At 40.2% G+C, this 11837-nt stretch overlaps 2 protein-coding genes across 2 annotated transcripts; both read left to right on the top strand.

The window, feature by feature from the left end:
- Window positions 1-2236: 2236 nt before the first annotated feature.
- Window positions 2237-3196, top strand: LOC310691040 (olfactory receptor 5AP2-like; the record flags this gene model as incomplete). The annotated part of the gene is made up of 1 exon (XM_083470635.1): window positions 2237-3196. One exon carries the CDS (start codon window positions 2237-2239, stop codon window positions 3194-3196), a length of 960 nt encoding a protein of 319 aa, XP_083326761.1.
- Window positions 3197-4459: 1263 nt separating this feature from the next.
- Window positions 4460-10962, top strand: LOC310691696 (uncharacterized protein; the record flags this gene model as incomplete). Its single annotated transcript, XM_083471561.1, has 3 exons — window positions 4460-4777; window positions 5742-6698; window positions 9955-10962. The coding sequence occupies exons 2-3, from the start codon at window positions 5751-5753 to the stop codon at window positions 10960-10962; spliced, it is 1956 nt and encodes a 651-aa protein (XP_083327687.1). The 5' UTR covers window positions 4460-4777; window positions 5742-5750.
- Window positions 10963-11837: the final 875 nt, after the last annotated feature.

Below are 11837 nucleotides of genomic sequence, written 5' to 3'. Positions count from 1 at the left end.
GCAAACATCAATCGTATACTGTTCCTGTCCAAAGATTAGAAACCACTGGTAAGTAGTTGAAGTTTTCCCCTGTGTTGGATTCCAGAATAGCACATGCTGAATACACAATTATTGTGATATAAAAGCAACTCTACTATGGTGACTAAATGCAAAAGAGGGCAGTGGTTTTATGTTTCTTAACTGTTGTATAGAAACAGTGTTGTGTCTTCTCTCAACATTTCAGTACAGTGGTACCTCGGGTTACATACGCTTCAGGTTACAGACTCCGCTAACCCAGAAATAGTGCTTCAGGTTAAGAACTTTGCTTCAGGATGAGAACAGAAATCGTGCTCCAGCAGCGTGGCAGCAGCAGGAGGCCCCATTAGCTAAAGTGGTGCTTCAGGTTAAGAACAGTTTCAGGTTAAGAACGGACCTCTGGAACGAATTAAGTACTTAACCTGAGGTACCACTGTATTTGTACATGCTTGGTTGTGCCCATTACAAATTCTTTTTTTGACAAATGTTCATGGCAGAAGTGACATTTCCCTCTTTCACATCTAATCAATCGGCGCTCTGTTGGGATTTTAATAGGGGCTTCTCAAAGCTTACACCTGACACTTTTAAATATCAAAATGTGTTTTTGTGAAACAGCTTTACAGAATTTCATTTCAAGGCATTCAGTGGGAAAGCAGTCACAACAATTCCTGTGTGGAGAATGCCTATTAATCCTTAACAAGCAGAGGATTTTGCAGAGATCATACAAAGAATGTAGCTTGGGCCCACCTGGAAGACTTGCTGAGCACAGGGAAATGATCCTGTACAAGACAATGCAACTATTTTTTTTAATTTCAACTTGGCCAACTGTAAAAGGAGAAACACTAGGACAGCTGAGTCTGTGCCAGAGATCCATCGTCCTAACACTTGTGCCCCTGCAGCTTACATGGATTGGATGGAGTGATGTAGGGTGGCAGTGAGGTTGGAGATGTGTCAGTGAAATGATGGAACCAATGCAGTGCTCCTGCCAATGCGCCAGTGCATCCCAAACCTTACAGCTGCCCTGCCTCCTCCCAATCTGCATTAGCTGAAGTGATGTAGGTGTTGGGAAGATGGAACCAATGCATCACCCCACCACAATGTGCTCCCAACAATGCCTACCACTTGCTCCTAAATCCTGCCACTGTATGTCCCCTTCACCTGGTAAACTGGCAAGCAGGAGTGTCCAAAAGGCACGGGAGAAGAAATTCAAGGGAGCCTCACACAAAGGAGGAAAGAACCTGGGAGGCATGAATGGGAGGACGACTTGTCCCACCTCCCATAAACCTGGTGAATGGGCTTTGAAGTGGGCTTCTGACCACCTTGGGGGCTCTGTTTACATACAAGAATGAGGACATTGTTGGGGCATTGACCCTTTGCTGGTCATGGTAAATGCTTGACGTTGCTATCTTCCAGAAATGGCCCTAGATAACCTATTAAAACCTTTGAATTTACCTGTCTTGCCCATATCTTGCTTCTTTTACATCTTAGGTTGACCACAAAGGGGCCATTATTTTATTTCAAATCAAGAAGCTTGAACACACATTTATACTCTATACATAACTTCTCAGTGTATAACTTGAACACTGCTAATAATAACATATTTTTAAAAATCCAAGTTTCAATGTCTCCCCATCCCCTACCCAAACTGTTTTAACTCATGGTGAGGTCTAGCAGTGAGAGCTTTGGGTTGTCAACTAGCATCAGAGGGATTAAATAAGAGCACAATAACATATGGAGAACTCTGATGAATCCGACTAAAGGTCTATCTAGTCAGTGTCTAATTTCCCATAATGGCCAACAAGATGTCTCTAGGAAGCCCACAAACAGCATATGAGTGCAACAGTCACCTCCTCTTGTCCTTTCTCTGTGACTTGTACTCATGGGCATACTGCCTTTGATCCTGAAGGCAGTATACAACCCTCTTAACTAGGAGGTTGTGATTTAATGACTATTGCTTACAATTGATGGGAAAAATTAATACCTGTATCGTTCCCACAAACTTTATATTCTGTAATGAATGCATAAGAATCCATAGAAAGACGGTCCTGGTGAATAAAGAAGACTCTTGTATTCCCTCCTGTGCAATGATATTATAACTTCAGCTATATGGCCCTTACTTATGTAATATTGACTCTCCTGATGATTGTTCCTGTTTGTATTTGTACTTGCAAAACAAAGAAAACAATGATCACACCCCACCTCATCTCTTCTATTCCACCAGATGAAAACCATGAAGAAAGAGGAGGAGAGAAATGAAACCATCATAGCAGAATTTATCCTTCTTGGTTTTGGAGACATCCAGGAACTCCAGATTTTTCTATTCATGCTGTTTCTAATTATATACGTTATGACCATGGTTGGGAACATCCTCATTGTTGTACTAGTTGTGCTTGATCAAAGCTTACACACACCCATGTATTTCTTCCTTGGGAATCTGTCTTGCTTAGAGACCTGCTACAGTTCAACCATCCTCCCTAGAATGCTGGCCAGTTTCTTAACCAAGAACCAAAGTGTTTCGGTGAATGGGTGCATTGTGCAATTGTGGGTTTTTGGCTTCTTGATAGCAACAGAGTGCTACCTCCTGACAGCAATGTCCTACGATCGCTATGTCGCAATATGCAGGCCCTTGCATTATCCATTTCTTATGAATTTCAAAATCTGCCTCCAGCTGGTGGCTGGTTCTTGGATCAGCAGTTTTGTGGTAAACATGATCTTGTTAATTTTTACACTGCAGTTAACCTTCTGTGGCTACAGTGTTATTGATCATTTCTTTTGTGATTTCCTTCCAATAGTGAATGTTGCCTGCAGTGACACACATCAAATAAAAGTTCTGTCACTTGCTCTGACCTCCATCTGCACACTGCCAGCATTCAGTATAACAATAGCATCCTATGGGTGCATCATTAATGCCATTCTTGGCATCCCGTCCTCCACAGGAAGACAAAAGGCCTTCTCTACCTGCTCTTCTCATCTCATTGTGGTGACCATTTTCTATGGCACCATCATCGCTGTGTACATTTTGCCAGACACCAACCAACTGAGAGAGCTGAACAAAGTCTTCTCTGTCTTTTACACAATATTGACACCTCTCCTCAATCCTCTAATATATAGTCTGAGGAACAAAGAGGTGAAGGAGGCCTTGAGGAAAGTAGCTTACAAATATGCACATATAAGAGTTTAATAAAGCCATGATTTCAAACTGAACGATGAAGCCCTTTTCTATTACAAAGGCATCATTTTGTACTGGATGTAGGTCTTCTTCTGAACTAAACAAGTGCAACCCTTGGAAGTAACTGAATGGAACATTCTCAGGGGACTCTCATGCACTCAACTTTCAGCTCTCTGTGGAAAGATTTGGATCCAAATAGAACAATATGAATGTAAATCTTTCTAAGTGTTGAAAAATACATGTTATGCAAACTCTAAACATTGCGTATGTACCTTGCTTAGAACTAATTGTTATTCCTTTCATGCTATATGGAGGTTGAACTGGTGTTTGTTAAGCATCTGCAGTGTGACTTCAATGGACTACTGTTCTGACCAGCAAAATGAAACACAGAATCATAAAATTGGAAGAGGTCATGTAGTTCAACCCCTTGCAATGCAGGTATCACAACATGCAGTCCTTCACCCAATTTGAAACCATAACAGACCCTGCTTAGACATTAGTTTACACCGCAATGCATATATTTTTAGTGCATACTAATGACTGGAAGAGTTTTTCTTCTAAGAATACCACATTTCAGGTAATTTTGCTTAAAACCCCTCTTTGGATAGTCAGCATGTGATTAAAAAAAAGTTAAAAATAATTCTCAAAAAAATGTCTACTTGGGTCATTTCTAAGAAATGTTCAGCTTCCCTTATCATTCCCGATGAGATGTGCTTCATTGAGTTATTCCTCAAAGAGATATTCAATCAACAGGATGTTTAAAAACAAGTTTTTCTTAAGAGACTAATTACGGCATAATGCCCACTGCTTCTCACACATCCCTTTGGCAGTTGTAGGCTAAATAATAAGCTTTGAGCATGAAGAAGTGATCTGGTATTAAATTCAACTGATCCATGAGATTGACTGATGAATCTTAGAATCTCAGTGCCTACAGAACATGACTTTGAAAAGCAATCAAGCAGCCATAGTCAAGAGACCTTTGTGTTTCTAATCCTAAAATTAAATATTAGGAAGCAGAAGGGAGCATTCCAAGATTTTGATTGCCTTGAATTTCAGGTGAGAATTACATGCACAGGCTGAATGCATGATTATTCCCATCACTGTGATATAAAGGCAATCTACTATAATGACCAGTTTGCTGTCAGACTCAGGTGTGTCTTTGATCATCCATTTAGCATTGTGACATGTTCAGTGGTGGCATTATAGTTCCTTCTTTGTTGACACCTTGTGAAAATGCAAGAGCCCTGTAGTCATTTGTATACAATCAATCCAGAGCACCACCAGGATTTATAGAGGGACTTTGTTAATCACCCAATTGCTACAAGAGCCTTGTTCTCTTCCTATCTAGGCACTCTAAGGTAGGATATGGGAAAGCTTTGGGTCTCCAATGTTGATGATCTACAGCTCCCATCAAACTGATGTTGGCAGGAGCTGATGGGAGTTGAACAACATCTGAAGGATCACAGGTTCCCCATTCCTATCCTTCCATAATGGACCAATATGCAACCTGCCTCTTCAGTTATCTAAATTTCAGTGGATAAATGATAAGGCAGCCTTTGCTTAGATACCCCTGGATCTGAATATATCTGGAAGGTAAGAGAGAAAGTAGATGCTATATAGCATAAAAAATTATGTTGATGTGGGTGCAAGCTTTTAAAAGTCACAAAGCTCCTTGCTAAAGCTGGGTAACAGCTAACAGTTCACTGATCTACAAGTGCAAATATTTGAGTTATTTGAATTATTTCACTGTGTCTGTTGGTAATTTACACATGTTCTGATAATTCTGATTATTGATGGCATTGCATTTCAGAGGATAACTATGTCTTGCAGCTATCACTTAGAGGTGTTGGTGATTAAATGGTATATAAAACCTGTTAAATAAAATAATAAATACCTTGCCTCACTTGACCAACCCAATTTATAACCACAGATTATTTTGACATGTTTGTTCCATCAATAAATTCATGTGGTTTCACCCTGACATAATTCGGAATCATCCAAAAGACAAAGTTATTTTGTTTCTCATGTTTTTTTTAGTTGTGGCAGCATGGTTGCATTTCCTGACTGATCCAGGGTGAGAGGGATCCCTAAAATTCTGGAGCCATGGTTGCCTGGTTGATACTTTGTAAAGCATTCAAGTTGGTCTCAGGCTACCTTATTAGGAAGTAGGATGATATCATTTGTATAGCTTTTGTGCCAAAAATCCAAAACACCCTTGCAATATCAGAAAGGCAGCAATCTTTGCATTATGGGTTTCTATCCACTGAATGGCTCCCTCAGCCATTTTATAAAGCTCACCTAGGGGTGCCTTATTTCCAGAAAAAGCAGGCAGATTAATCTAAGGAATCAAATTCAAAACAATTCACCTTTGTCCTTGTTTTTCTTATATCATGGGAATAATTTAAGCGAGACTTGGAGGAACAAATACCTGAATAGGACTATTGGGAGACTTGAATCTGGGGTGAGATCCCTTTAATTCAGATGGGGGCAAATACTAGAATAACATGAGGGGAGAGTAATATTGATTGCACAAATTGTTCTTCTTCCCCTTCAGCAGATTAAAAGGATGTTGACATTGGAGAGGAGAAATGAAACCATCATTACAGAATTTGTACTTCGTGGCTTTGGAGAGCTCCAGGGGTTACATATTCTTCTCTTCATGCTGTTTCTAATCATCTACATCATGACTATGGCTGGGAACCTGATCATTGTCACATTGGTTGTCACTGATCAGCACCTCCACACCCCCATGTATTTCTTTCTGGGCAACTTGTCTTGCCTGGAGACCTGCTATAGTTCAACCATCCTCCCCAGAATGCTGGCCAGTTTATTAAGCAAAAACTCAGATGTATCCGTTAATGGCTGCATTGTGCAATTATGGGCATTTGTGTTCTTAGCAGTAACTGAGTGCTATCTCCTGGCAGCAATGTCTTATGACCGTTACATAGCAATATGCCGCCCCTTGCATTATTCTGTCCTTATGAATTTCAAGGTTTGCCTGCAGCTGGTAGCTGGGTCTTGGATTGGTAGTTTTGTCATAGACACAATATTGTTAGGTTTTATACTACAGGTAACCTTCTGTGGTCACAATGTGATTGAGCATTTCTTTTGTGATTTCATTCCGATGATGAACCTGGCCTGCAGTGATGCAAGTCAGGTGAAACTGGTATCGGCTGTTCTGACTTCTATCTCTACCCTGCCACCATTCGTTCTGACTATAGCATCATACGTATGCATCATCACTGCCATTCTTGGCATCCCATCCACCACAGGAAGGCAAAAGGCTTTCTCCACTTGCTCTTCCCATCTCATTGTGGTGACCATTTTCTATGGCTCTCTCACCATTGTGTATCTTTTACAAGACAACAATCAACTGAGAACACTCAATAAGGTATTCTCTATCTTTTATACCATCTTGACACCTCTGCTTAATCCCCTTATATACAGCCTGAGGAATAAAGAGGTGAAGGAGGCCTTAAGGAGAGCAGCCAACAAATGTGCTAACTGTATAAGAGTTCATTGAATTCTGTTTTCAAATCAATACACTAATTCATATCAAGTTGGTTCTGGAGCTGTGCTACGTTTGGTCATTTATTTTAAGTTTATATATATATATTCTGCCAACCTTAAGAAAATAATAATAATAGTGGTAAACAGCAACACATCAACAATTAAATTACAACCATAAAACAAATGCACAATGCCATGGAGACTCATCCCCGCTGCCACTGCTTCCTCCAGCACCATTGTGTCACATGAAGTTACAGGCTGCTTTACAAACCACCTCATGCATTGTGTGTTCTTGTCTGTAAAGAATCCCCAACATTCAAGATCCTGACTGTGTGTAGATGCACCACATGACTGGGGCACCTGATTGTGCATTTGTCCTGATTGCGCAGTGCATCTTCCTTTGAGCAGGAGCTTAGACATTGGGGTTTCTTTTCATGCAACCCTGTGCAACATGTGTTTGTTGAAGGAAGAAGATGTCACTGGAGAGACACTGCCTGGCTGTGAGTGCTGAAGAGCCCAGACTCACTGGAATAACTCTGGGGTTGGGTCAAATGTCAAAAATGTTTTTAAATAGTTTTTAATTTGTGCTGTTTTAAATTTCGGTTTTATGGTTTGGTTTTTGCTTGTTGGGGGAGGGATTAACATTTAGTTGCAGTTGGGTATTAGTTTAATTTTTAGTAGAACTGTGAATTTTTTGTTTTGTTTTTTAATTAGTTTCTATTGTTTTATATAGTTTGTATTCTCTTCTTAAGGGGAGAGAGTCAGGGCTGCCTGGGAGTAGGCCCCAGCCAACAGAATGGTTGGGGCAGGTTCCACGGGGGACACACACAATCTCTGCACTCGGACATACTGGGACACCCTATCTCAGTGATCATGGGTAGGAGGAGGAGTTATGCTAAGACCAGACCATGTCATCACTGAGGAGGCAGGTTTTGTTGTTGTTTGAAGACTATCCCTGCCTCCAAGTCTGGTATTGACCGGATGGATACTGGAAAGCCAAGAAGGGACCTCTTTTAAAAAACTCTGTGAGTTCAATCAAATTCTTTATTTGATCATCTCCTGCACCTCTTACTAAATCCCCTCATTGCTGTTGACTTGGGTATCATTTTTTGCCACCCTTCCCTTGTCAGTTGTAAAATCCATAGTAAAACATACTATGTTTTAAACAAGGAGAGAATCACATATTGTATTAATGAAAATTCCTCTCCATCATTCTTCCCACTTTGTATAGAAACTAGCTGCAAAGTTTGGAAGGCCAGAGGTAACCTGGAGGGAAACCAAGAGCATCAGCTAGTCTCCCCCTTCCATGTAGATAGCAGGAAGAAGATCCATGGTAAAAGATCCATGTCTCAGAGATTTACAATATCTTCATGGCTCCCATGGCATTTCAAAAGCCCTAAATGCCTAATATCTTTCAGGAAGACAGGACATTTAGCCTTCTAAAAAAACCAATTGGCCTCAGTTTGGGGAGAATCGTTGGCATAAAATCCACACCGAGGTTGTAAGACTCATTGCTTCTCACACTTTCTTTCCCTTGCAAGTACTCTGTACTCAATTCTAAGAAGAAACAAACTTGTAGAACACATCTTACCTCGGCTAATATTCCTTTTCCAATCTAGATGGTCCTTCTTTGAACTCCTCTTTCTTTTCTTTTACTCTGTTAGGATTTTTGGGTGTTTTAGTATGGCTTCAGGGAGACAATTCAGAATTGAGGGGAATCTATCACTGTACATGTGTAATATTGTGAAAAGCTTGAAAACAGACCTTTGTGTTATAATATGAATACTTATAAATTAACAAATAACTAAAAAAAGGAATCAAGTGATGTATATTCCAATGTATATTGTCACTCATTTCGTATCACATGAAATTGCATGTGACATGGTGATTATTGCTTGAACTGTTTATCATTTGGTACACTATAGAATGTTTTTACAGGTAAAAATACAAACACATACCACACATTCCCATGAGTCTTTTCTTCTGAGTTTGATTAGACTCCTGGGAGTAATGGAAGTAAATATGGATAAAATCCAGTGCAGCATCTCAGTATAGAGAGCAGTAAGAGAAATTGCCTCCCAAACAGTTATGGGGAGAGAATGGTGTGATACATTGAAAAGGCAAATCACATTGGCTGCCCAGAAAAACAACACAGATCGCAACCAGGCATGAAAACGAAGCATGTAAACACTTGCATGAAATCACCCAAGATCTGCCCACAAACAGCTTGGTAAGTCTATTTGAATAGATGACTTTTCAATTATTTTATTTATGACCTCCTGGATAAACTGTGTACACAGTTCAGGAAGATCTAGAAACCAGAGTTTTACAATGCAAAAGCCCATGCTCAGTTTGTCCCAGCCAGGGTTAATGGCTAGGAATAGAAGACATCTCACATATTTTATTATTGTAAATTCCTTGGGGGTCTCTTTTATTGTGAGAAGTGATTTATGAATTCAGTGAACCTAGTGAAACATCTAGAAGCAGAACCTTGAAGGCATAACAGACCTACTGGATAAAAAGAAAGTTTTATCACAAGTTAAATATATTTATGGGTTTCCTAGTAAGAAATCTGCAAAGGTCAGATGTGCAGAATAGCCACCATGTCACCAAGAATTATACATTTTCATTCATTAAAGAGAATATTCTGGCCTGCACATCCTCATTCCACATAGAAGAGGCCAGGTCAGCCTATGTCGGTCTTAGCAAATGCATACTGGAAATGTGGCATGGACAAAAACTGTTAAATCTCTATCACATGAAATTCCATGTAACATGGAGATAACTAATTGTGCCTCCTTTCTTAAATAAAGGTTTATAAAGATAAATATTTAAATAAAATAGGGACATGGGTGGTGCTGTGGTCTAAACCACTGAGCCTCTTGGATTTGTCAATCGGAAGGTCGGTGGTTCGAATCCCTGCAATGGAGTGAGCTCCCGTTGCTCTGTCCCAGCTCCTGCCAACCTAGCAGTTTGAAAGCATGCCAGTGCAAGTGGATAAATAGGTACTGCTGCAGCAGGTAGGTAAACAGTGTTTCTGTGCACTCTGGCTTCCGTCACGGTGTTCCATTGTGCCAGAAGTGGTTTAGTCATGCTGGCCACATGACCCAGAAAGCTGTCTCTGGACAAACACCAGCTCCCTCCACCTGAAAGCGAGATGAGCTGCGCAACCCCATAGTCACCTTTGACTGGACTTAACTGTCCAGGGGTCCTTTACCTTTTACTTTACCTTTCTTAAATGTGTTTGCTCCTCTTTGCAGGAACCACACACAAGCACTATGTTCAACCAGTCATCTGGAGTGGTGGAATTCCTTCTGTATGGATTCTCTGATACTCAGGAATGGGAGACATTTCATTTCATTACTTTCCTGGTCATTTATCTGATGGCTGTCACTGAAAACCTTCTCATCATCACAGTCATCACCTGCAGTCCTCAGCTTCACAAACCCATGTACTTCTTTCTAGCCAATCTGGCATTCCAAGACCTTGGCTCCATATCTGTCTCAGTTCCCAAATCCTTGTCAAATTCCCTGATGAACACCAAGACCATTTCATACAATGGATGCATCTGCCAGGTTTTCTACTTTATGTTCCTCACTGTATCTCATTTTTTCCTCCTTGGCATCATGGCATATGACCGCTACTTTGCTATCTGCAATCCTCTGCACTATGAGACTGCGATGACCAGAAAAGCATGTGTCAAAATGGCAGTCAGTGCATGGATTACTGGGCTTATCTATTCCACAGTATATACTGGCAGTACATTCACAATTGAGTTCTGTTCTAATGACATCAGTCAGTTTTTCTGTGAAATTCCACAGTTATTCAAAATTGCTTGCTCTGATTCATATCTCATCGCATTTTGGGTTATTTGTGTTGGTGCGTCTCTGGCTTTTACATACTTTGCTCTGATAGTTTATTCTTATGTTCAGATCTTCAGGGCAGTTCTCAGAATTCCTTCTGCCCAGGGAAAGGAAAAGGCCTTCTCAACGTGCCTGCCACACCTTATTGTAATATCTGTATATTTTGCCAGTGGTTCATTTGCCTATCTAAAGCCAACTTCTGGGTCCCTATCAGCCATGGATCTTGTGGCTTCTATGTTCTACTGCATGTTGCCTCCAGTTATAAACCCAATAATCTATAGTATACGGAATAGGCAACTGAAATCAGCATTGTGGAAGTTGACTGCAAAATTTTTCACCCTAATTTTTCTTCCCCAATTTGCAATATGTTTCTCTTCCTGTAAAAATATAGTAAAACATTTTTAAACATACAGATAAAACCTGTGTTGAAATCTTTATTTTCATTTCAGTTGCAAATCTTTTGAGAACACACTTGCTAATTAATAGCAATTGTTGTTGTTTAGTTGTTTAGTCATGTCCGTCTCTTCGTGACCCCATGGACCAGAGCACGCCAGGCACTCCTGTCTTCCACTGCCTCCCGCAGTTTGGTCAAATTCATGCTGGTAGCTTCGAGAACACTGTCCAACCAACTCATCCTCTTTTTTTTTTTTATAAAATTTTTATTTGGTTTTCTGCTTTTATAAAGACAAAACATACACAAAGAAGACAGAAGACAAAGACATGTATAAAATCAGCAAATCCCCATTTCATAACCTTGTTCCTTGACTTCCCCCCACCTCCCCTCGTGCATCCCAGTTTCAAGATTATATCAGCAAGTTGGTGTTTCTCCTCTTAACAATCTTATTCATCTTATTACCTTTTTTATAATAAAAATTGATTTTCATAAGTTGGACTTAAGCTCTCTTCCATCGATTTTCATTTTATCTTAATTAAGAGTCATCTTAACCAAACCTAGAAGTCTTAAGAGTTTATAAGAGTCTCTTCTTCCCTCCCTCCCATCCCCGGTTTTTGTCCCTTCCCAATAAAAATCCAAATTCGAGATTCTCAGCCTGGGTTCCTCACGTCTGAGGCTTTCAAATCTCTTTCAGTCCCTCTTCGCCTTTCCTGTTGGTAGTCCTTTATGTCAGTCGTCAAGTCTGGGAAAAGTTCTTTCACCATCAAAGTGTATCCTCTTCCCACAAGAAGATTCCAAAGTGACTGCTGAAGAATTTCCACAAAGTCTATCCCTTCAAAGTCTAAGTCCAAACGGAGGCCCCAATCATATTTCTTTATTTTAAATT

This window comes from Podarcis liolepis, assembly GCF_965112155.1.
Source record: "Podarcis liolepis genome assembly, chromosome: 13".
Lineage (NCBI taxonomy): Eukaryota > Metazoa > Chordata > Lepidosauria > Squamata > Lacertidae > Podarcis > Podarcis liolepis.
Note: the sequence above shows the minus strand (reverse complement) of the source record. Positions and strands in the feature narration are given on the sequence as shown.